This window comes from Lactuca serriola, chromosome 1, assembly GCF_051521515.1.
Source record: "Lactuca serriola cultivar US96UC23 chromosome 1, Lser_US96UC23_V15, whole genome shotgun sequence".
Classification (NCBI taxonomy): Eukaryota; Viridiplantae; Streptophyta; class Magnoliopsida; order Asterales; family Asteraceae; genus Lactuca; species Lactuca serriola.
In genome coordinates, this window is record NC_136408.1 from 65,258,638 (window position 1) to 65,283,684 (window position 25,047).

General features: G+C 39.3%; 1 protein-coding gene across 1 annotated transcript; it reads left to right on the top strand.

Moving 5' to 3' along the window:
• The first annotated feature begins 3,914 nt into the window (after window positions 1-3,914).
• LOC145090055 (transcription factor RAX1-like) lies at window positions 3,915-5,198 on the top strand. Its single transcript, XM_079028410.1, has 3 exons — window positions 3,915-4,169; window positions 4,261-4,390; window positions 4,491-5,198. Exons 1-3 carry the CDS (start codon window positions 4,034-4,036, stop codon window positions 5,089-5,091), a joined length of 867 nt encoding a protein of 288 aa, XP_078884536.1. The 5' UTR covers window positions 3,915-4,033; the 3' UTR covers window positions 5,092-5,198.
• The last annotated feature ends 19,849 nt before the right edge of the window (window positions 5,199-25,047 follow it).

Genomic DNA, 25,047 nt, shown 5'->3' on the forward strand with positions numbered 1-25,047 from the left:
AAAGGTGAAAAAAATCTGTATTTTAATATAAATTTTAACATAAGACAAAATTGCAAGAATGGACTATGTGGTATATAAATTCTTGTATGTTTGGGCAAAAAATGTTTGGACTAGCAACAATGGTCCAAAAGTTTCATTTTTTGCGAGTTTGGTCCAATATGGTTTATTTTTTATAAAATGACATTTTTGCCCTTTGTATTTTCTTTTTTCAGTTTTTCTATTCATATAAATAAAAAAGAAAAGAAAAAAGATACTCTCTCTCTCTCTCTCTCTCTCTCTCTCTCTCTCTCTCTTTTTCTCTAGGACATCAATGAACACAAAATCGAAACCCTTTGAACCCATCAACAAAATTATTCCTCTTTAAGGTTGATTTTAGGTTTGTTCTTGCTTGACTGCCCTACCACTACCGAAGCAGTCACCGGTGAAGATCTGCAAACACCCCCGCAACAACACCTTCACTGCCCTACCACTACCGAAGTTCTTTAGAGGTGGCAGTACAAATCTAGCAGGGGGTCTAAAGGTGGCGGTGAATCTAGGGTTTTTTAAACCCACGACGAGAAGGTGACGTGAAGATGGTGGTAAAAAATCGACGGAGAAGAAGAGAAATGAAGGTGGTGACAGCTAGGGTTTGTCGAGGAAGATGGATACGAGATAGATCTGAACTCCGACAAAGGGTTTCTACACTGTTTTTTTCTCTCTCTAAACTCGTGTTCCAGGTCGTGGTGGTGACATTCTGATTCTCCTCCATCTTCATCAAATCGTTGGTCTTGTTTAAGTTTGTGTGTGTGTGTGTGTTTGTGTTGAATCTGTTGAAAAATTAATGGATGTTTGTGTTGATCTGTGTGTGTTCATCAAATACCATGTGTGTGTGTGTGTGTTCGTCTGATCTGATTTTGTGTGTGTTTATTCATTTGATCTGATTTTGGTGGAGATGGAGGTGGCGAACTATGGTGGTGGTAGCGAAAGATGTTCTTGAAGAAGAAGAACATGGGTATGGAGATGTGTCTAAGATGGATAATAAGAGAGAGAGAGAGAGAGAGAGAGAGAGAAAGAGTATTTTTTTTATTTACGTTATAAAAAAACTGGATACCGAAAATACAAAGGGCGAAATCGTCTTTTCGTAAAAAATAAAACCAAATTGGACCAAACACGCAAGAAAATGAAACTTTTAGACCACTGTTACAAGTTCAAAATTTTTTGACCCAAATATACGAGTTTTGACATACCATAGAGACCATTCTTGCAATTTTATCTTAACACAGAACAAAAACATAGTAAATAAAATTGGTTCCAACCAAACTCACTTTATTTGCTCCAAGACTCCACTTTTTTTTTTTTTTTTTTTCACAAAATCAAAGTTTAGAACAAATAAAAATTATAATTGCAATATAAAGATATACAAATAGAATAAAGAAATTTACTGAAAGATACAATGAAAAAAAACTTAAAATGTTTTTTTTTCTACCATTAAAAATGTAAATTTATAATAAGTTTTGTCTACAATATTACATTGTTTTTCTTTTAAATTTGTGATTTCACACCGTTACATCTTACATCTATTTTAATAATATATAAATGCTATTGAACGTTTAATAAAACAAATTTTGAAAGTATTCGCATATTTATGGCTTTTTTTTCAACTTTGAAAATTATTGTTTTAAACTTTATTGAACCACTACAAGAATAACAAACAAAAGCGGCGATGGGGACTTTTAGCAGCGACACAAGTATCTGTCGCCACTAAAGACTTTTGTTGGCGATCCGCGTCACTTCAATCTCATCCTTCGATTTAAAAGAAGATTCTACAACTAGGATGACATAAGAAATCCTGCGTTGTTTTCCCCCCGGTGTGACGCCGCTAAAGAGTGTGTCGCCGCTAAAGGCGTCTTTTGGCGATCCGCGTCATTTCAATCTCATCTGTCGATTTAAGCGATGATCAAACGACGTAGAAAACCCCCGCGTTGTTTTCCCTCCCATGTGTCGTCACCAATGAGTATGCGTCGCCGCTAAAGGCCGTCGACAATAAAACCTTTTTCGTTCTCACTTCTTTCCCGATCTTCTGTGTTTTCCCTTCTTCTTTCTGTTCAACCTCATTGGAATTTCATAGAAAACTTCGCAGTTTCACTCCTCTCTGCTCCATTTTTCTCATGTTCGTTTCCTTTTCTCTTCTCTCTACTAAATTTCTAACATTTGAAATGGTTGCCGAAATTTTGAGATCCCTCATCTTTCTCGCCGGAATATACCGCCACCACTACTGTTCTCGTCGAAATGTTGATTTTGTAGATGTGTATTTGTATGTGTATTTTGTGTTTGTAGATATGAATGTTTATTTGTATGTGCATTTGTATGTATATGTGTATTTTGAATGAATTTTATGTATGTATATATATTTCTGTATGTGCAATTCTATGTATATATGTATTTTTATGTATATGTATGTGTATTATGTATGTGTATGTATTTTCGTATGTATATATTCATTTTGTATGTGTATTATATATGTATATTTGTATTTGTATGAATAGAAATGCATATAAATAGCGACAACATCTTTAGTGGCGATGGAAAACAATAGCGGCGACACGTCGCCGCTAAAACCTTTAGTGGCGACATGTTGGACCTTTAGCGGCGACACACGTCGCCACTAAAGATAAAAATTCTTGTAGTGATATACTTATGTATTTGTAATATCAGTTATATATTATATGAAAATATTTATTATCCTTTCTTAGTTTTCATTATTAAATGTCATATATTTTCCTTATTAAATATTTGAATACATCATTCTACTTATAAAATAAAAACTTATTCCAATCGTTATACTTCAAATTTGTATTATTTTAGCATTGTATTTTTAAAGTTTCATTTAATAAGATACAATATCATTATGCAGGAAAGTCATACATCATACTTATTCACCATTATACTTTCACAAACTTTCATATTTTCTATACTTCATCATATTTCAGTATTGAATTTATAAAATTTTCTTACTTTATTAATGTTTTTGATTTTCTAACTTCTAAACCTGTGTAATATACAAGTCTCACATATATATATATATATATATATATATATATATATATATATATATATATATATATATATATATATATATATGTGTGTGTTTGTGTGTGTTTATATATGTGTACTTTACTTTGCATAAAGTGGAGTTAGAAATATGAAAGAACAAACAAACAAAAGTGGCCAAACATGAACACTATTCCAATATAGAACAAGGACTTGGACTATAGATGAATTTTGGGAAGAAACAAATTAAAGTAGATGCCTCAAGTAGAAAGGCTATGTTACAAATAACATAGACTTGGATTTCTTTTCCATACCCGAAAACCATATTCTATTGATGAATATCTACTGTTAGCTTGTTGTAGACATAACAATTAATACACACGCGTGTAACTCGCTATAAATAACTATGCATGTGTTGGATAATTAAATTTATCTAATTAATATTGATATGTAATGACAAACTCATTAGAAGTAATTACGTATCCTTCGGGTCTAAAACTTACAAATGCATATTTCATAGTTCATTTACAAATTACAAATTAAAATCATACATCACATAATCAATATTTTTGGGACACTTTATACTTTGACTATTAACTCCATGGAGTCCGTTTAAAATATTCTTCGGCAAATTCAAAATTTCCAATTAACTTGTACAAATGATCCATGTGATATTTGTATTCAAACTTGAACTTAATATTCTAATTATCCATTCAAAAGAAAGAAAGTGTGGCGTTGAAATAACTCACTCCCCAATTTGAATTTTACACATATGCATGGAAAGTTCTCCCTACAATAGTATACAACTATATACATAGTTGCAATTATTTTTCAAGATCAATAAAATAATTTTCTGTCCTTTGACCCCTCTCTCTCTCTCTCTCTCTCTCTCTCTCTCACTCTAGAATAAAAGAAATTAATTACTATACACCCACAAGTCTTCTTCTTAAGCACATCAATCTAACCTTCCCCACCCCTCCATCACACACACAGACAAGCAGATATGGGAAGAGCTCCATGTTGTGACAAGTCAAAGGTGAAGAAAGGGCCATGGTCACCTCAAGAAGATACAAAGTTGAAAGACTACATACACAAAAATGGTACTGGAGGCAACTGGATTGCTCTTCCACATAAAGCAGGTGTCTTTATCTCTTTGATTTCATGTTTTCTTACTTTTTTCTGTAACCTCATACTTGGGTCTTTAATATCTTGATGTTAAAACTTAAATAGGCCTTAAAAGATGTGGGAAAAGCTGCCGATTAAGATGGTTGAACTACCTTAGACCAGACATCAAACATGGTGAATTCTCCGACCATGAAGATAGACTCATCTATACTCTCTTTTCTAGCATCGGTAGCAGGTTCTCTCTCTCTCTCTCTCTCTCTCTCTCTCATATACTCTCTCTTTCTCTCTCTCATATATGTATGTATGTGTGTGTGACAATTGTTGAGAAACTACAGGTGGTCAGTAATAGCAGCACAGTTACCAGGAAGAACAGATAATGATATCAAGAACTACTGGAACACGAAGCTCAAGAAGAAGATTATGAATTTCATCTCCACCAATCATCAAACTGAGAAACCACTTCATCATCTTGAGTTTGTCAATTGTCCTTCTTCAAACTATAGCTACCCGACAAGCTCTTCGGTTACAACTGTTGATAATCATCCAGTTCTACCATCAGATGATCATGGATACATAAATGTGGACATGGAAACCTACCGAGTAAAAGACAATTCTACCCTTTTTATGCTTGAAGGTGATGCTCAAGCTGCTGATTGCAGTTCTAATTCTGATGGAAGGTGGCATCATGTGTATGGTAGTGGTGCGTTTGATGCGCGTAATAACATGGGAGGCTTGAAGACAAGTAATTCCTACATGGGAGTTGATGGGAATTATTGTGAAAAGGCAAGAGGGTGTTATGGGGATTCTACTATGGAGTTTAGTCTTGAGGAGTTCAAGAAGCTCATTAGCACTAATCTTTGCAACAGTAACACTAACAATAATCTCAATGTCTTTGTTGATGAACTCAAGGCAGAAGAGAACATTATGTACTACTAAACTATTTTGATTTATTTTGGTGTAAAAAAATAATTGTTCTCCCATATGTTTGTTTTTTTAATCACCATTGTGTAACTCAAAACTTAAAAAAAATGTTGCTTTTTTTATTTTTTTTATTTTTTATAATTGATTATTGGTGTGTATGAGATTCTCAATTGGATATCCATATGTTCCCCAGTCATATCAAGTATATTATTTTCTCCAATCTCAATCAGGTTAATGATGAATGTAGTCATTTTAAGGCATGAGAGTTTAAAACAATTTGACAAAAATGGAGTAATCATGATAGGGGTTATTATACATTTATGTTAAGTAAACGAAAATGTTGCAATTGATAACGATTGGTTATAGAAACTTAGATACATAGACAATATATAAAGAAGATATGAAGATCAATAAAAATAATTAACTATACATATGAATTAGGCATCTTTCGTTGACTAACAAACAAATTGTTAGAATAATCACAGAAATTAAAATTGGGCAACCAATTTTTTTAGAAATTGGACATAAAGAAGAGCAAGTGACTCCAAAAACTTTTACAAAGTTCTGTTTGTTACAAATCATAGCTTTTAAGAAACTGAATAAAATTTTGGATATATGGATGTTATCTTTGTACCTCATATTTTTACTCGTCCTTTTATCTTTTTTGATTCTTTAGAAAGTCTTGCTAACCACATTAAAATGAAAGTCTTTTTTAAAGCCTAAAAGGTGACATTCGATCGCGTGATTGAACATCATGGTATCAAACGGCAACTCTGTTAAAAATTCCTTTTTAATAGACTTTTTCATAAAGTGTATTTGATCATAATAAACATAGCAATTTCTTCACGATCGACAATAACACTTTCAAGATACACAATTTTTTTTTTGGTAATCTTTGTATTGAACAATTATAAAATCGACCTTCAAACTTCGAAAGAAAATAGAAAACGTCAATGGAAGGATAAGCTCATAAGTAGCCTACGGCTGTATTTCATTGAACTTTCACTTCAGTTCTCTTTATTGTCAATTTCTTGCCAAACTTTGACAAAAATGTGCTAGTGATTAGTGAAATGATATTTTTTAAAAACATGTGATACATATACTCTTTAAAGTATCTATAAAATTAAAAACTTTGAATAATGACTTGTAAGGGTAATAAACTTTGCGTCGGATATATTTTTAGTCATTGAAGGTCTTTTTGTTCTATGTGATTTCCCATTAAACTTATTTGGCATGTTAAAAATAATCAATTTGACCGGTTATTATAGATTTTTGCCACATATGTGGCTTGTGAATAAAATTATATGTTGTACACATTTAGTCACTAATTGTTTTTTATACATGATTTATCATTAAACTCTTTTCAATTGTTCAAATTTTGAACATTTTAAAAAAAAAATTACAAACTGTCCTTAGATGCACATAGTCCTAGCTTATGCCATCTTTCATGCATTCCACATTCCTTTTCATTACCATTTCATGCATTTATATAGCCTATTTTGTATATTTTACACGTTGAGCATTTTGAGGTTTAGTGGTGTACTTTTGGATTGGTTTTTATGGTTTTGAATGGCTTGGAGGCTTAAAGGAGGAGTAAAGAGCAAATGTTGAGCAAACATATGGTATACGAAAAAGTTGGAAATGTGACGAATGTGAAAGAATTCAGGCCCGTCCGAGCTGAAAGAATATGCAGATTCGAAGATTGGGCGAAACTGTAACATCCTGTTTAATCAAATATGAGTTTTGAGCTTTGGTTCGTAGAGCCTTGAGGCTGTGACAAGTTCATAGAAGCGTAGAGTTTCTCGTCAACTTTCCGTGGAAGTAAGAATCGTTGGAATCAGACTTGTAACAAAGAAGCTATGATAGTTTGGAAGATATGGCAAATTTAGTCCTTATTAAGAAATGGGTGGCAAGTGGGTACGCTGGGCGTAAGTATGGGTACGCTTAGCGTACCTATTAGCGTGGATTGGACACGAGGACCACCTGGTACGCTGGGCGTACTAGGCTGTGAGTGAAAACCCTAACATTTTAAGTGACCCTATATAAAGAATGAGATGACCTCATTCCTGGCCACCTTCTCAGAGAACAAACCCTCTAAAAACCCTAAGTCTTCGTCCATATGAGCTTGTGAGTGCATGAGAGCCTTTGCGGTGACTTTATGAGTCCTTGGAATGAAGAAGGAGCATTACAGGGGAAGGAGTTAGAGTCCAGGCTTTGGATCTGAGCTTTTATGAGGATGGAGCATCAATTGAAGGTATAAAGCTCAAAGCTTTAGTATTCCTTTTGATTTGTGCATAGTATGGTCCATTTTAGGGTTTTTGGTTCCAATGCTTGAAGCTTTATGAGTTGTTAAACTCTAGAGCCCATTATCTGTCCTTTTGAGTGTTTTTGATGGAGTGGTTCCATAAAAATGAGATCTTGGATCTAAGAAGCAAGTCATGCATGAGATAAGGGCTTAATAAGAAAAGAGAATGAGTGTTTTGTGTGTTTGAGACCACATCATACATGCAAAGGCTTAAAGTCCCTGACTTTATGGAATAAAAGCTATTAAGGAGTCTAGATCCAAGAGATGAGTTAAGGTCTTAACGGGTTAAGACCAAGAAAAGGAGTAAAGCAAAACTGGGCGTACGCCCAATGTAAATCCTAGTACGCCCCGCGTACTGGGTTGGTGCCCCGATCAGTCTCATGCGTGAGCGTGTACGTTGTGCATACCAAAGGGGGTACGCCCCGTGTAACCCCACTATGGGCTTTTGGGCTAAGGATCGTGTTGGGCCTTGAGTGTTAGGCTTGATGTAATAGAGTATTGGACCAGGGAATTATATATTTATGCTTTGGGCCCTTGGGTTGGGCTTGCCATCTAGTTTGAGAATTGGGCCTTGAGAGGGCCCATTTATTATTGGGCCTTGGTGGGCCCAATGGGTTTAGGACATTGATGGGCCGGATATTGATCAAACTCTAGACCCAATGAGTGAGAGTTTGGACTTAGTTGTAATTGAGATAATTGTGGGTTTGGCACAGAGTTAGTGGTCGGTGCGTAGCAACAACGTTTATAGGGGTTATTCATCATCTGATGTGAGTCTTCTCACTATACTTTACCTTGAGTGGTAGTTATGTGTGACCGGAAGGTGGTATGTGCTTACATTGAGTATTATGTTACCCTGCCTATGTGTTATGTTGTGCATTATTTCTTTGTGATTTATGCCATGCGGAGGTTTACAGACCGGATCAGAGGGTCCAACGATTTATGAGGCCAAAGGGTCCTCAACTAGACCGGACCGGAGGGTCCAACGAGCTAGACCGGACCGGAGGGTCCAACGAGCTAGACCGGACCAGAGGGTCCAACGAGCTATGGGACTGGAGGTTCTTACAGATATAGCCTCGAGTGGCAAATTTGTTGCATGTGGTATTTTGGGGAACTCACTAAGCTTCATGCTTACCGTGTTATGTGTTATGTGTTTCAGATTCTTATCAGGATCGCGGTAAGGTGGTGGTTCGATTGTGCAGACACAAGAGAAGAGAGTCACGAACGAGGATCCTGGATTTGAATATTTACTTTTGAAAACTATTTTGAAAAATGTCATGACATCGACACTGTGATTTTGAGAATTATTATTATTGGTTATGAGTTTTAAAATTTAAAATTTTGTTTGAAAATTTACGTCATTACAAGTTGGTATCAGAGCCTTGGTTTGAGGAATTCGGATGCACCTTCGGGTAGTGTGTACAATCATCCAGCGCCCGAACGGTGATTTTCTAAAATACCCTTACTTTTGTGTTATGAGATATGTTATGAGATATTATGCATGCTTGAGATAGGCTAGGTATTTCATATTTTAGGACTAGAGTGGCCTGATTTGTGATGCCTTAGCCTAGGAGTTGTTGTTATGTGTGATGTACTTTCGAGTATGTGCTGAGAGAGAATCTTCAGCAGGAATCCTTTAGAGAGGGATTTGAGTAGAGGAGTACTCTATGAGAGATACCTAGATGAGCATTGAGGATCCTACTGAGAGGGTAGTCAGATACCTACGAGGGGTGGAGTTGCTTGAGCTCGGTGATACCTTTTGAATATGAGTAGAGCAAGTGGAGTATCACCTATAGTGGGTTTTAAATGTTTATTCGATGCCCGAATGCTGCTTGCTTCGTGCTTTGTGGAACTCCTGATGATGGGAGTCAGCTACCAAGTGAATGTGACGATATTCAGGAGGTAGATGACTAACTGTTGGGTCGTGTTTTGAATGTTGCATCTATTGGGCTCAGTTGTTAGTCCGTTTTGTATCTCCGGAATGGGCCTGTCCATCCGTGAGTATAGTAGGGTTTATTATAAATATAGGTGCTTGCATGCATCTTAGGTTAACAATAGTAACGATAGATCAGAGCATTATTCAGAAGTTTTTATTATCGTTCTTGTAACCCTAAATCCTCTACAGCGGAAGTTCTTAGTCGAGCTCTGCTGAGGATTGTTTGAATTAATCATTCGACACATTGTGATCCATACTTGTCTTATTTACTGTTTTCTATTCTTCGCACTACCTGTTACAAAGATCTAATCGATCATCAAGTTTGTTTAATAACTTATCAATTGGTATCAGAGCAGGAGGCTGTGTAATTCATACACTTCTTTTCTGTGAAAAAGGTTGCGATTAGGGTTATTCCGCATTTACTGATATTTATTGAGCCATCATACCATAATTGACGTAACTCAACATTTATTTGTGTTGCCCTAATTTAATATATTACAAGTCTGATCTTTTAAACAGGTTTTTCGATCAAGCATGGACGAGTCACAATCTAATCCCATTAACATCTCAAACAGCATTGGATCAACGACAAAGATTCCCATCCTATACACCCAAGATTACGAAGTCTGGGCACATCACTTTGAAGATTATGTCATCGGATCTGAGGACAATGGATATCTAATCTGGGAAGCAATCGTATCTGGGCCATTCGCTCATTCAGCAACTTTAAGAATTATTAAAACTCAGAAGGAGTATAATGATCTTTTGAAAGATGTTAAAGATATTGCTCAAGACGAAAAAGATAAATTTTAGTGCAATATTAAAGCATTGAGACTAATCAGATTCGCTCTTCAATCTGACACTTTCAGGCTGGTGAGTTCATGCAGCACTGCCAAAGAAATATGGGATAGGTTGCGAGAGTTATATTCTACGGACGAAGATCTCGAGCATTCCATTCAAACCTTGCTTTTGTCCGAATTTGGTGAATTCAAGCAGAGTCCTGAAGAAACTGTAACTTAGACGTTCGATCGCTTCAATCATCTTCTTAGTAAGATGATTAAACATGATATTGAAAGGAAGTTGATTGAACAAAAGGTTACATTTTTAAACGGTCTAAGATCTGAGTGGAGAGCGGTTGTGTCCACTGTTAAAGCGCATGAGCAATTCAAATCTTACTCTTTGGCAAAACTGGTAGGGATTTTGAAATCCCAAGAAAAGATTGTGTTACAGGAGAAAAATGTAGTTTCTAGCTTGGGATCATTGGCCCTTCTGTCCAAAAGCAAAGCTGTGATGGAAGATGAAGACCTCAACCTAGAGGATTATGACCTTACCTCTGAAGACTATGCAATGATAGTGTCAAACCCAAAGAGGTTCATCAAGAAAAGGTTCCCTGCAAATAAGAACCGAAACTGGCAGGGAAGTTACAGCTCTGAAAAGGTTAGGGAAGAACCGAAGGCAGAAGAACCAAAGAAGGAACCGAAAGCTGAAGGAGATTCGGGTGTGAACTGTTATTATTGTGGAGGAAAGAACCACTATGCCAAAGATTGTGTTCTCAAGAAAATGGCAGAAAAGGATGAGGAGAAAGACGAAGAAACTGTGCTGTTGAAAAAGCTGGAAGAGATCAAAAAAAAGAAATCCACTGCTAACCCCTCTATGAATGCTTTAATTGTGCAGGGTTCAGTAGCGGATGATGAGTTCGGTGGTGTGGAGGTCTGGTCAACCGATTCCGAGGATGATGAAGTCAGGAAGCCGTCTCATGGAAAGGCCTATGTTGCAAAAAGTGAAGGGAGCAGTGGAAAGTGTTTAATGGTGTCAGATGTGTCTCAGATGAGGGGATACAACACAGATGGTGGGAATGAAGACACAAAGGAGCGAGAGGACTTGTGCTTCACAGCAAAACCTCTCAGCGTGCAGTTTAAAGAGCTTGATGAATTAATCAAGAAGGTACAATCAGTTTTTGTTTCATTCAAAGTCCCTCAAAGTTCATATGAAAAAGAACTAAAAAATGTTAATTCAAGAATCTCTCATCTAGACAACAGTTTAACTCAAACACGGGTCACCAATTCTAACCTAACCGACCAAATAAGCAGGGTATCTTCAAAGAATGAGGAACGGAGGATGTGGATCGAGCTAAAGGAGTCGGAGTTAATCAAATCCAAGGATGAAAACATTTATTTACAAAGAGACAATTTAAAACTTTTAAAACAGAGAAATGTCTTTTGTTTAATTGCTAAGCGTCTTTACACTAATATAACTCAACTTCATTTAAACTGTGAAATAGGGCAGAAAATTCATCGCATGATTTTGCCCTTCCTTGAGTTTAAGGAGGATGAAATTGACGCTGAAGCATATAACTGTGAAAGTGTTGTTTCGTCTGAGGATGTTAATCCGACATATATGTATGGTCTAGACAAAATCGAATCTTTCATAAAGTCCAAGGACCATAAAGACATGCTGAAAAATCTTTTGGATGAAAATGATAAACTAAAACTAAGAACCGAAACCATACAAAAGTTTGACTCATTGAATGCCAACCTGAGTTCAGAAAATAAAATTGATGTTGAAAATGCATCTGAGCTCAATGAGAACGATGATATGAGTGAAATTTCTGTTGAAGACATAGTTGACTGTTCAGAGTTTGTCAAGAGCGAACCAAAAAACCACAAAAATCTTATTTCAGAAAATTCTGTGGAGTTTGCTCGTCTGTCCCAACAAAAGTCCCCGATCCTTGAAGAAAAGGTTGTTGTATATCAAAAAGTTAGGACGACTCCAAATCAAGTGTATAAGGTCACAGGAGTAACCGAACATCAGACAGCCGAACTCACAGCTATTGTAAACGAAGATAATGTTGATGGTTGTGATGAGTTCTTCTGGTCTGCTCCTATCGACAATGCTGACGAAACAGTTGGTCTGTCAGAAAGGACTTCATGGAAAACTAAAGGTAGATATGTGCCAGAACCTTTGAACAAACCTGATAGCTTCGACGTGCCAAGTACTAGTGGTATAAAAGATGTTCCTGAAGAAAAAGGAGTTTCTGCAAAAGAAGTCACTCCTTTAAGCGACACATCATCAGTTCAAAGTGAATCAGCTGACAGAAAGCAAAAACAAAAAGCGAATATCCATCGTCAGCCGAAGCAGGTGAGAAATCAAAAACAACAAAGGAATCAGAGATACAAGAAGAATCTCTCTGAAAGAAAACAGTTCTGGAAATCTCAAAATGCCCATTTCTCTTATCATGACAAAAATTTAAAGTCAGAGAAAAAAACTGTTAGGTCACAAGAAAGTCATAACAACCGAAGAAAGAGGTTCGGTTATGAAGGTCAAAACAACCGAAAGGATACGTTCGGTTCCAAAAAATTTGACAACCGAAAGCAGAGGTTCGGTTCCGAGAGCAAAAGAGACCAAAGATCTAGGTTCGGTCCCACTAATGATCAAAAACAAAAGGGTCACTTAGAATCTCAAGCCAAGAAATCATCTCAGTCTAACTTCTCTCGTTCTTCTTCTTCTAATTCTTCTAATTCCTCTCAACCTCTTTCTAAATTCAACTCTGTTCGCACTCAAAAAACAAAATCATCAACATATATGAAAGGAAAATCAAAGTTTTCATCAGTTGAAACAAATCAAAATAATCCCAGAGTCCAAATACCTAAACCAGAATCCAAACCAAAAGAAACAAATCCCAATAAAATTAAGGTTTTCACCATTAAAAAGAAAGATGAAACAACGTTAATAAAAAGAACATATCTTGTTGACATCTCTCTTACTATTCCTGTTCCTGTGAAAGGCTCACATGGACCCAAGAAACTTTGGGTTCCTAAATCTGCTTAATTTTTGCAGGTTATTAGTGACGAGCAGTTTGAAAAAGAATGGTACATTGACAGTGGCTGCTCACGTCACATGACAGGAAGGAAGGAAGAGCTGAGAGAGTTTAGGTCTCTTTCAAACGGTGGAAATGTCAAGTTCGGGAACAACTCCTTCGGCACCATAAAAGGCTATGGAATGATTACAAATGGTGATTTTACGATTAGGAAGGTTGCATACGTTGAAGGACTACAACACAACCTCATCAGTGTATCTCAGCTTGTTGGAGGTACCGGTATCAAGGTTTCATTCGATGATGAGGGTTCGAAATAATTGAGAAGAAAACGAAAAGAGTTATTCTCAAATCGGAGCGCAAAGGCGAAATGTTTCCCCTGAACCTCAAACCCATCAAAGGGAATCCAGCTATCTGCCTGTTATCCAAAGCAAAATCTAACGAAAGCTGGCTGTGGCACCGAAGGCTCTCTCATCTCAACTTCAAGGATATCAACAAACTTGTCACAGGTGGTCATGTTCGAGGTCTTCCATTGCTCAAATTCGATCGAGAACATTTATGTGCTGCGTGTGAAATGGGGAAGCAGAGTCGTCAAAGTCACCCATCGATTGTAAACACTAAAGTTGTTGAACCATTAGAGTTAATTCACATTGACTTGTGTGGTCCATCATCTATCGAAAGCATTGGCGGTAACAAGTATATTCTTGTCATTGTTGATGATTTCTCACGTTTTACATGGGTGTTCTTTCTGAAGCACAAATCTGAAGCGACTCTCAAGCTGAAGACATTTATCAAGCAGATTGAAGTACAGCTGAAGAAAGTCGTTCGCAACATCCGGAGCGACAATGGACTGGAGTTCAAAAACAAAGAATTCGAAGAATTCTTGGCCGACAAACGAATCAGTCATAACTTCTCAGCTCCCTACACTCCTCAACAAAACGGGATTGTCGAAAGACGAAACCGATCTTTGTGTGAGGTGGCCCGAAGCATGCTAAGTTTTGCTTCTTTACCTTTATATTTTTGGGCTGATGCTATTGCTGCTGCTTGTTTTACACATAACAGGTCATATCTCAATAAGCGATTCACTCTCACTCCTTATGAGATCATCAACAACAGGAAGCCAAATGTCAAATTTTTCCATGTATTCGGCTCACGGTGCTTCATCTTCAATTCTAAAGAACACCGTAACAAGTTCGATGTCAAAGCCGATGAAGGGATATTTCTAGGCTATTCTCTCACTTCTAAAGCGTACAGGGTATTAAACAAGCGCTCGAGGAAAATAGAAGAAACCTATTATGTGACTTTTGATGATAACTATGTCAAAAAGCTTAAGGCCAAAGAAGACACAGTTGGAGAAATCTTTTCTCACACAGGCCAAGTCACAGCCTCGATTGCAAACCTATTTGAAAAGTTCGTCGAGTTATTTGATGAACCAGAGAAGGCAACTCTCTCAGAAGCGAGTGCAGCAGACAACAAAGTAGATCATCTGAAGCGACTCATCAAAGATACTGCAAAGAGAATGAATGAATGAGGATCAAGTTCTGACGACCCTCCACAACACGATACTTCAGTTGAGGGGGAGGGCACATCTTCGTCATCACAGGCGAGCTCACATGTTGAGGGGGAGAACTATTCTCCAGCTGCTCCCGAAAGCTCATCCGCACCCGAAAGTCCAGTGGTACCCGAAAGCTCAACACCGCAAGAAACTCCTATAGCTCCAAAAACTCAAGACACACCTGAAAGCTTATCTGTCGAGGGGGAGAATGCAGATATGTCTTACGACTATGATAGTCAATCTGAACTAGAAGAGATGGTAAACGCTGAATTGGATCCATCTTATGATCCAAATTACCCTCCTCTTGTCAAATGGACCAGAGATCATCCTGTTTCTCTGGTTGTCGGTAATGTCTCTGAAAAGGTTCTGACCCGATCACAACTTAAGGCAAAACAAACTTCCTTATTTTCAAAAGTAGAATTCTGTATGTTTAACTCCTTCGTCTCAAAAGTTGAACCAAAGACAGTTAACACTGCTCTTGATCATTCCGATTGGGTTCAAGCTATGCAAGATGAATTGAATGAATTCGAAAGGAATAAAGTTTGGCGTCTCATTCCAACTCCTCAAGATGCCTCAGTTGTTGGTCTCAAATGGGTCTTCAGAAATAAGATGGACAAGGAAGGCAACGTTATACGAAACAAAGCCCGTCTGGTAGAGAAAGGATACTGTCAGGAGGAAGGAATCAACTATGAAGAAACTTTCGCTCCTGTAGCTAGGCTGGAATTCGTTAGAATATTTCTTGCCTATGCTGCACACAAAAACTTTGAGGTCTACCAAATGGATGTCAAGTGCGCATTTCTAAATGGAGAACTTGAAGAACCGGTATACGTGGAGCAACCTCCTGGATTTGTCAATGAAAGGTACCCCAATCACTGTTACATTTTGGACAAAGCTGTATATGGACTGAAACAAGCTCCGAGGGCCTGGTATGAAACGCTAACCAAGTTTTTAAAGATGTCAAAATTCAAACAAGGTTCGGTTGACCCAACCTTCTTTCGTAAGAAGGAAGGTAACCACCTTATGATCGTTCAAATTTATGTCGATGATATCATCTTCGGCTCAACGAATCCTGGCTTAACAGCTGAATTCAGAAAGCTGATGGAGACCAAATTTGAAATGAGCTCCATGGGTCCAATTAACTTTTTCCTTGGTTTAAACATTAGACAGGGACCCGAAGACATCTTTATTAATCAGGAAGCTTACACGAAGACTCTCTTTACAAAATTTGGCATGATGGGAGATTCAAAGGTTAAAGTTCCAATGGCGTTCGACACCAAGCTTACTCCATCATTGGATATACCAGCAGTTGATATTACGCTATATCGCCAGATGATCGGTTCACTGATGTATCTTACTGCTAGCAGGCCTGATATCATGTTCTCTGTTTGTTACTGTGCTAGATTTCAGGCGAATCCACGTGAACCTCATATGCTTGCAGTGAAGAACATACTTCGTTATCTCAAGCGAACTACCTCTTTAGGCCTATGGTATCCATCCAACTCAGGCTTCTTCGTTCAAGCCTACTCAGATGCAGACCTTGGAGGTTGTGGACTAGACAGGAAAAGCACCACGGGAGGCTGCCAATTCCTAGACGGGAAGTTGGTTAGTTGGCAATCAAAGAAACAAACCTCTGTATCTCTGTCTACCGCTGAAGCAGAATACATCGCAGCTGCCTCCTGTACCTCTCAAGTGATTTGGATCCAAAGTCAACTCCGGGATTATGGACTCAATATGAAAAAGATCCCACTATATTGCGACTCAGAAAGTGCAATTAGGATCTGTCATAACCCAATGCAACACTCGAAGACTAAGCACATAGCACTGAGGTATCACTTCATTAAAGATCATGTGGAAGATGGGAACGTCGAAATTCATTTTGTCGAACCACTGATCAACTGGCTAACATCTTCACCAAAGCTCTTCCTGAAGCATCGTTTAAAAAAATTCTACAAGGGCTAGGTATGATGGAATCGGAGTCAGTACCAAACCTTACCTCTCAAACTCAAAAGTAAGAAGCGAAATAGACCGAACGTTCGGGTTCGGGTCTTGTACTAATGTACCGAAATGAACCGAACGCTCGGGTTCGGTTGAATAATCTGCTTTTCGCTCATCAATCAAAGGTAGTTTTCTTGATTGTAGATCTTTTGTATAATTGTTCCAAATGCATTTCTCTTATTGTCAAAACTATTCTCTTTTTGAAAATCTATTTTCTTTGGTAACCGAAATAGACCGAACGTTCGGGTTCGGTTCCAAAATTTTTCTTACCCGAAATAAACCGAACGCTCGGGTTCGGTTCCAAAGTTTTTCACAACCGAAATAAACCGAACGCTCGGGTTCGGTTCCAATTTTTTTTATTATTTCATCTTTTATTTATTCATAAAAACTCCAAAAATATTTTTTTATTAATATGAAAAACTCCAAAAATATTTTATTCTTTATTTTCTTTTTGGATTTAATTTTATTTGTGTGTACGTTTACGGGGAAATTGTTGAAATTAGCTAAGTGTCCCTAGAAGCATGCTGTTGTATGTGTCCAAAGCCTCACCTAATTCTGAATAATAGCCTTAATGACTTGGTATACACAAATCTTGTCTTCCCAATTAGGTTTCCTTATTTATTCTAATCATGAGCTACCTAACTCTCTTCTCACATGAGATAAGAGTTTTTTGCTTGGTCCAAATTTTTTACAGCAGAGGTACTTTGTTTTCTTACACCATCTAAATTGCATTTCTCCATCACTTTCGTTTCACAAAAGTAACCCTTGAGACTCTCAGAAATTACCACTGAGGTTTATGGTCACACAATTTCTGTGTTTATGATCTTAGTTTCGTGTCACTACGATCTAAGTGAAACCCAAAATTCAATACCCAATACGAATTGACGGTGAACAATTAATTTGCTCTAGTTTTCACTAATGAATTGACGTACGTACCTCCTTGACATCTCAAAATTTTCTTTTGTGTGATTCCTATGAAATTGTTAACACCCATAACATTTCTTCCCTTGGGATCCAGTTTTAAATTTTTGTTGAGATTTTTTTTGAATGTCCTAGCCAAATTAAATTATCTCCAACCTACTTGTTCAATAGACTACACCGATCTCACAAGTACTTCGTTCGATTTCTGTCTTATATTAAGACTAGGAATTTTGAATCGAAGCGATAGCCACCTTAATAAGCCTAGTTAAAAGGAGCCTTTCAACACTTCTTAATAAGTGTTTGATCGTTATTCAACGGGAAACCACACAAACACTTTAAGGTCTCTCTTGACTTTGAAGGAAGAGATTCGTGCCCGGGCTCATTTGTTTCGTGTCTTAATTGACATCACATTTTTCCTAAAAAATGTTGCTTTATTTCTTTTCTTTTACACCCTAAGCATGAAAATCTTTGATTTTCCAAAATTCAGGTTCTATTAATTACAATGCATTTTACTTGGATTGGCAGTCGATTAAAGGCTATGGTTGATTTTAATCCACGTGGCAGTATTTTTCAAAAGATGCTGTTACAATTTAAAGGGATAAGATGAAGACATGCTGACTCAGGCGGGAGTCTAATTGATTTGATTTCAAACGGCGCAAAAGGGAAAGCGTGCGAATTGGAACCGTCTCCTCTCGAAATGGCGCGAAAGGGGCGCGTGTGAATTTGAAACGGTTCATATCCAAACGGCGCTTGATGAGAGGCGTGTTATTTGGAATCTGACACTCTCTCTCATGTGTGATCATCGGCTACCCCAACTGTCACGCATCAGTAAACTCAGGAAACCTCTTCGATTTTCAATTCAAGATTTGGGAAGATCTTTCTCTCTCTTAAATCCCCAGTATAAAAGGCCACATAATCCTTCATTTACCTCTTTACCACAATTAAAATTCCCAGAGAGCAAAAATTCCATAATACTTTCCTATTCATCATCTTCTCAACTCTCTTCAAGCAATGGCAGATTCATCTTCTGTTCACGCTACATCCCACATACTGCCCATTCGCCCACAACAAAGCCTAATCATCGATTTATCCCCTCATGTTTACGATTGCTTCATGTTCCCCATTATAGAGTGTTTGAAGTTTTCGCCGATTGCTCCTGCACTTACAAGAGCTGAATCCGTTCCAATGGAGTTCTTGTCGCAAATCTTTGCGACTGCTTATTATGACAAGGTTGTTGACAGAGTCTTCTTTGATATCTTTCAGCGCAAGGCATCAATTTCCAAGCAACGATTTTGCTCACTGTTAGGGTTTGAGCCTGATTCATCGAGGATTAACCCTGAAACGATTCCAATGGGGCATTTGTTTAACATGTTTTACAACATGGGTTATACGGAGGTGCTTACTTTAGTCGCGAAGTTCAAGAAGTCGTGCCTACCTCCACAGTGGAACGGGTTGTTCACTGTTCTATTCAAAGGTTTATCTGAAAGAAGCGCTGGATCTGATGGTGCCAGTCGGTTGTTTTTGTCTATAATGTATGGTGTCTACAATGGCATCAACATGGATTATGGATCTGTTCTATGGCAACAACTCATCCAGAGTCTCTCCTCTACATCCAGACATTCTGAAATTTTATACGCTAGGTTCTGGACCTTGATCACGAAATGGGTGATGGACAAGTACCACGTCCCCATTGTTGCTGGTGCTCCAATGTCTTCGATTGGTACATTCCATACCACGAAGATCATTGTCTCGGACGCTTCAAAGTTTCCATTCAACGGTTCAATTCCGGAAACTATGTATGGAGATGTTCCTGCTGATAGCCGGATTATCCAGACATACAAAGGATTCAAGCGTTCTGGTCCGAGGGATCTTACTCCGGAGATGTTGAAGTCTATTCATGACGCCGACAAGCCTGCTCCAAGAGGCAAGAAGGCTGACAAGGGGAAACAGGTGGCGAAAGGGGCTAAAGGCCCTTCTCCAAAGAAGAGGAAACCATCCAAGGCTGCTCAGTCTCCGCAGCAAAAGAGACGAAAAACTCAGCCCAAACGAAAGCTGATCATCGCTTCCTCCTCAAGCGAGTCTGAGCGTGAGAGTTCGGATTCTGACGATTCTCCACGAGGCAACACCCCACCCAGATCTCCTACCCCAGAGGTTCATGTCTCTGCTACTCCCATTAACTCTCCACCTAAAACCATTACTATTTATATTCCCCCCATAACTTCCACTACTTCAATACCACCCACTTCCATCCCAATACCACCACCAATATTTACCGAAGCAACCACAACATCCACTGCAGATGTTCGAGCCAACGTATCTGATACGGGGGTTCATACTGATGCACCCGAAACCACAAAAGCATCCGAACCTACATCTATACCCGAAACAACCCAACCTGAACCTACCCATACTTCAGCTCCACCAGCTTCACCACCACCACCTTCTCCTGGTCATATTTCAGAGGGTGAAGAACCATTCCTTGGCGGGGAAAATATGACGTTTGACTCGGTCTACTTCAGTCCGTTTCAAATACAAAGTGATGACGATGACGACGCTCCTGTCACAAAACGACATCTCAAGGAGCTCCATGACAAAGTTGATTTACTCATCGCCTCGTCTTCCACTACTCAGTCATCCCTTTCTGATGATGCAGTTCAAAAGATTGTTGATGCTTTCTCAAAGGCTCAGCAAGATTCCATTGCTTCTGCAACCTCCGCCATCGACGCCTCAACAAAAGCCTGTCAAGCTGCGACCGAAAAAGTCAATAAACTATTTTCTGATGCCTCTGTCCTGTTAAAGTCTTTACAGGAGAGTGAAAATGTTGCTAAGACGACGTTGGAACCAATTGTTCAACAGTTGACAACGTCTGTCTCAACTGAGTTGAAGTCCTTCGCTTCATTTCGTCAAACGCTTTCAGACGACAACTCAGCCTTTCACACAACCATAAACGAGCGTCTCTCGAAGCTCCAAGAAGATTTGGCTGCTAAGAACTCTCTTATGGATGTTCTTGCCAAGAAGACCACTGCTCTGAAGGTCAAGAGTGTTCAACTCTCTCACTCTCAATAGGAGATTGACTCTCTTCGGTCCGAAAGGGAGGTGATAAAGATGTGTGTTTCGGATGTCCACTCAGCCATTTCAAACATCCTCGAAGCACATGATCCCATCCTTAACTACACTGTGAGGCGTGACCTTGCAGAGAAACTCGCTCCAGCCCTTGCCCTGCTAAGCAAACTTGAAGGGTTACTTGATTTCATGCCCATTCCGAAACAAGGGGGAGAGAAGGATTCTGTATCCCAACCACCTCATTCCTCAAAGGCAACTCACTCAACCGAACCTCCTCCAGTAGGCCAAGCCTCCGGTTCGGGTGTGAAAGACAAAGGCAAAAATATTGCTGAGGAAGAAGAGGAAGAAGACAAAGAAACAATTGCCGACTTGTTGAAGCGTAGAAGTCGACGCAATGAGGCTGATGTCAGTGCTCGTGTGGCAAGAGAAGCTGAAGAAGCTGAACGAAAACAGAACGAAGCCCACGACCTTCTTGAGAGTAGGAAAACTCTTTTTCCTGCTTGGACTCTCGAGAGGATGATAAAAGAAGCCATCGACACACCGAGTATCTTGTGGCTGGAACCTGTAATATCGCTTGATTGTTCCAATACTGTCGACTCTCAGTTTGACATGCCACTGACCCGAAAGGCGTTGATCTTTCATGCCTTCTCCAACGTTGCAGAGTTCCCTCATCCTCATCCACAGGTCGATCGGGACTTAATCGATTTCTATCTGAAGGCTGCTCAACCTCAGTATCAGACTTGGAGTGCTCATAAGATTATCAACGTTCGGGTCTTGAAACCGTATATTGAAGGGAACTTCATCAACATTCGGTTCAAGGTACTTCGGGGATCTGCCAAAACCGAACATGCCATTTCTCTTGCAGATCTTCCGAACCTCAATCCCCATGATTGGATAATTTTGCACAATATCCTTCTAACCAACGAAGCTGAATATGGTCCGATCATTGACCATCTTAAGAGGATGCTGGTGTGCTACATCATGGAAGTTGCGCTGATGGATCAGGAGATAGCAAGCGTATTTAAGAAGAAACCAAAAATATCTCCTGTTGGCTCTGCCAGTGATCTGAACCAAATGCAGATGGGTAGAATTGACTCAAGAAGGAATTCGGTCATGTTCACCAGGAACGAAGGACAGAAATGTCTTTTTGCCTTGGCTGACAAACATATGTACACTACTGCTTGCTTAGAGCATGTTTTGGGGATCATCCACAGATGCAAGCAAAACTCAGCGGATGATGTCAAGTACTTCGATGACATGATGCAATGGTACATTCGGTTCAGACAGACTATTCTCGCTCTTATCACACGTCTGTTTGATACTGTAAAGAAGACTCCCACTGCTGGCCCAAGTAAGAAGAAGAAGTAGTCTCGCTCCAATTTGACGCAAAGGGGGAGATTGTTGGGTCGTGTTTTGAATGTTGCGTCTATTGGGCTCGGTTGTTAGTCCGTTTTTGTATCTCCGGAATGGGCCTGTCCATCCGTGAGTATAGTAGGGTTTATTATAAATATAGGTGCTTGCATGCATCTTAGGTTAATGATAGTAACGATAGATCAGAGCATTATTCAGAAGTTTTTATTATCGTTCTTGTAACCCTAAATCCTCTACAGCAGAAGTTCTTAGTCGAGCTCTGCTGAGGATTGTTTGAATTAATCATTCGACACATTGTGATCCATACTTGTCTTATTTACTGTTTTCTATTCTTCGCACTACCTGTTACAAAGATCTAATCGATCATCAAGTTTGTTTAATAACTTATCACTAACATCATAAGGAGTTTCTCAGTAGCTGATGGCGGAGAAGTGTGAGGACCTAGGAAGAGTCTAGGAAGGGACCTTAGTTAGAAGAGTACGCTGACATAGTAGAGCATTTCGCTGGGAAGCGAGCACGCATGTGGATTGGTGATTGAGAAGGTTGAGCAGCTACTTAGGGACTCTGGGGTGGTTCGTGTAGAGAGTATGGGTAGATGTGGCAGGTAGTATGGACCCGTACTACTAAAAGCAGAGGACCCATACTCGATCAGGGAGTATTCCAGAGGATCTAAGTAGTAGATTGAGAGGTGATGTCATGGTTCGAGTACCATGGTTTGTAGTAGATTGAGAGGTGATGTCATGGTTCGAGTACCATGGGTTGTAGCAGACTGAGAGGTGATGTCATGGTTTGAGTACCATGGTTTGTAGCAAATTGAGAGGTAATGTCATGGTTCGAGTACCATGGTTTGTAGTAGATTGAGAGGTGATGTCATGGTTCGATTACCATGGTTTGTAGCAGACTGAGAGGTAATGTCATGGTTCGAGTACCATGGGTTGTAGCAGATTGAGAGGTGATGTCATGGTTCGAGTACCATAGTTTGTAGCATATTGAGAGATGATGTCATGGTTCGAGTACCATGACTTGAGGCGGATTGAGAAGAGAGAACGTGGTTTGAGTACCATGATTCGTATCAGATTAAGGGGAGATAACATGGTTCGGGTACCATGATGCATAGTAGACCGAGAGGTGGTCACATGGTTGAGTACCAAGACTTATGATGGTTAGTGCTTCTAGTTTACCAGTTATTCTGATGTGGTAGGTTATACTGAGATCAGATATGAAAGAGTATGGGGCCAGAGGGCCATGTTGAATGAGTTTTGATGGAGCATACCTTGAGAGGGAAATCGAGCTAGTTTCCATGGAATTTTTGGTGAGATGCCTTTTGGATTCGCAAGACTCAGGGATGATTAGAAGATGGCGATCTATGGAGGAGTACGGTCTGAATTGAGCAATCAGCCGATAGAGGAGATGTCACTTTCTGTGACCAGAGATGTGCTATTCTGTATTCTATGAGAAGCAGAAGAGATATTGATACTTTTGAATTTTGAGCTTGGAAGTAAGCCCTGTGTGATAGCATTGATGACAATCTTCCACCAGAGATTTTGGGCAGTATGTTTGTCGCAAGGTAATGATATAGCATGAGCAGGTTGTCGGTGGGGACTGAGATGGTCAAGGACTAGAGATGTACCCTATTTGAGTATCGTAGGGCATGTGTTAGCTACAGCGACGGACAATCAAGAGGAGTATATCAGGGCGGTGACTCTTATTGGTTATGATGGGTATCGAGTGTGGAAATGAGGTCTCTACTCTTATGATAATTCACGTGATTGAACGTTGGCTGAGGAGTTGAGGATGAGGTGTATGATAGTTCATTATTTCTAGATTGAGAGTCCTGGTTAATGCTGGACAGTTGGGATGTCCGGTGGTTGGACGGTATGAGATTTTGAATGACTAGAGACAGTCATGATGAGAAGTTCTGAGGATTTCGTCCGTGATTCGATATATTTGGTGTTTCTTGATCTCTATCCAGGAGGTCATCAGACGTTGCGTAGCACATTCCGAGGGTAGGTGCGATGTTACTGGTGGAAGCAGTCTGTGGGATAGATTGCTAGTGCGCCAATTGGCGATGGTTCGAACCCTATGTGAGGGAGAACCGAGTATTTTACTAAGGGGGAATCTGAGATTGTTCAAGAGCGGTTTGAGGACTGGATATAGAAACCGGTGGTACGGATTTATGAGACCAGGGTTATTGATGGTCGAGGCGAGGTGCAGAGCAAGATAATGCATGTGGTACGTGCTTGAGAAAATAGGAGAGTCTCCACAGTAAGTGACCGTTGGTCGGAGACCTCGGGATGGTTGGGAATTCTTCGAGGTTATAATGGTGAATTCAAGGTGGTTGGCTCGTAAGGTTATCTCGGCGGTTGAGAAATTATTGTTCAATGTATGGGCTATTATGTAGTTGGGAAGGGCATAAGTTTTTTAGGAAACCAACTTCCGGGGATGATGTTCTAAATTTTGGATTATTTTTAAGTTTTGAGTTAGAAGATGGCAAGTGGTGTAGTAAGTATCTGTTGCTCCAGTGGGTTAATAGATGCAGTGTGTGGCGTCGACTTGAGGTTGAGATCGTGGGTGGTAAGGGAAACTGATGTAAGGCTACAGGGAGCTGCAACATCCATGAGTTAGCAAAGGGGTGTGGTGATACTACGGGGAGCCATAGTATTCACCAACTAGTCAGTGAGAGGTTGTTGTTATGCTGTGGGGAGCCTTAGTACTCACTAGTCAGTGTAAGGTTGTTGTGATGCTGCGGGGAGTAGTAGTACTCACTAGTCAGTGAGAGGTTGTTGTGATGTTGTGGGAAGCTGTAGTACTCACTAGTCAGGGAGAGGTTGTTGTGGTCTTGTGGAGAGCCGTAGTACTCACTAGCCATCGAGAGGATGTTGTGATGAGTACTCTCTGGTCAGAGCAAGACGCATATAAGTTTTAGGCTTGGGTGGCCCTAATATTTGAGTTTTTGGGAGCCTGGTGGTCGAACTAGAGGCGAGACTGGGGCCTCTATAATTGTCGGGAATCAT

What these genes read in the sequence shown, in the direction of transcription:
- LOC145090055 (XM_079028410.1), top strand. Translation starts at nt 4,034, where the DNA reads ATGGGAAGAGCTCCATGTTGTGACAAGTCAAAGGTGAAGAAAGGGCCA. An exon ending in TGCTCTTCCACATAAAGCAG is followed by an intron (nt 4,170 to 4,260) that starts GTGTCTTTATCT and finishes AAACTTAAATAG; the next exon opens with GCCTTAAAAGATGTGGGAAA. An exon ending in TTTTCTAGCATCGGTAGCAG is followed by an intron (nt 4,391 to 4,490) that starts GTTCTCTCTCTC and finishes GAGAAACTACAG; the next exon opens with GTGGTCAGTAATAGCAGCAC.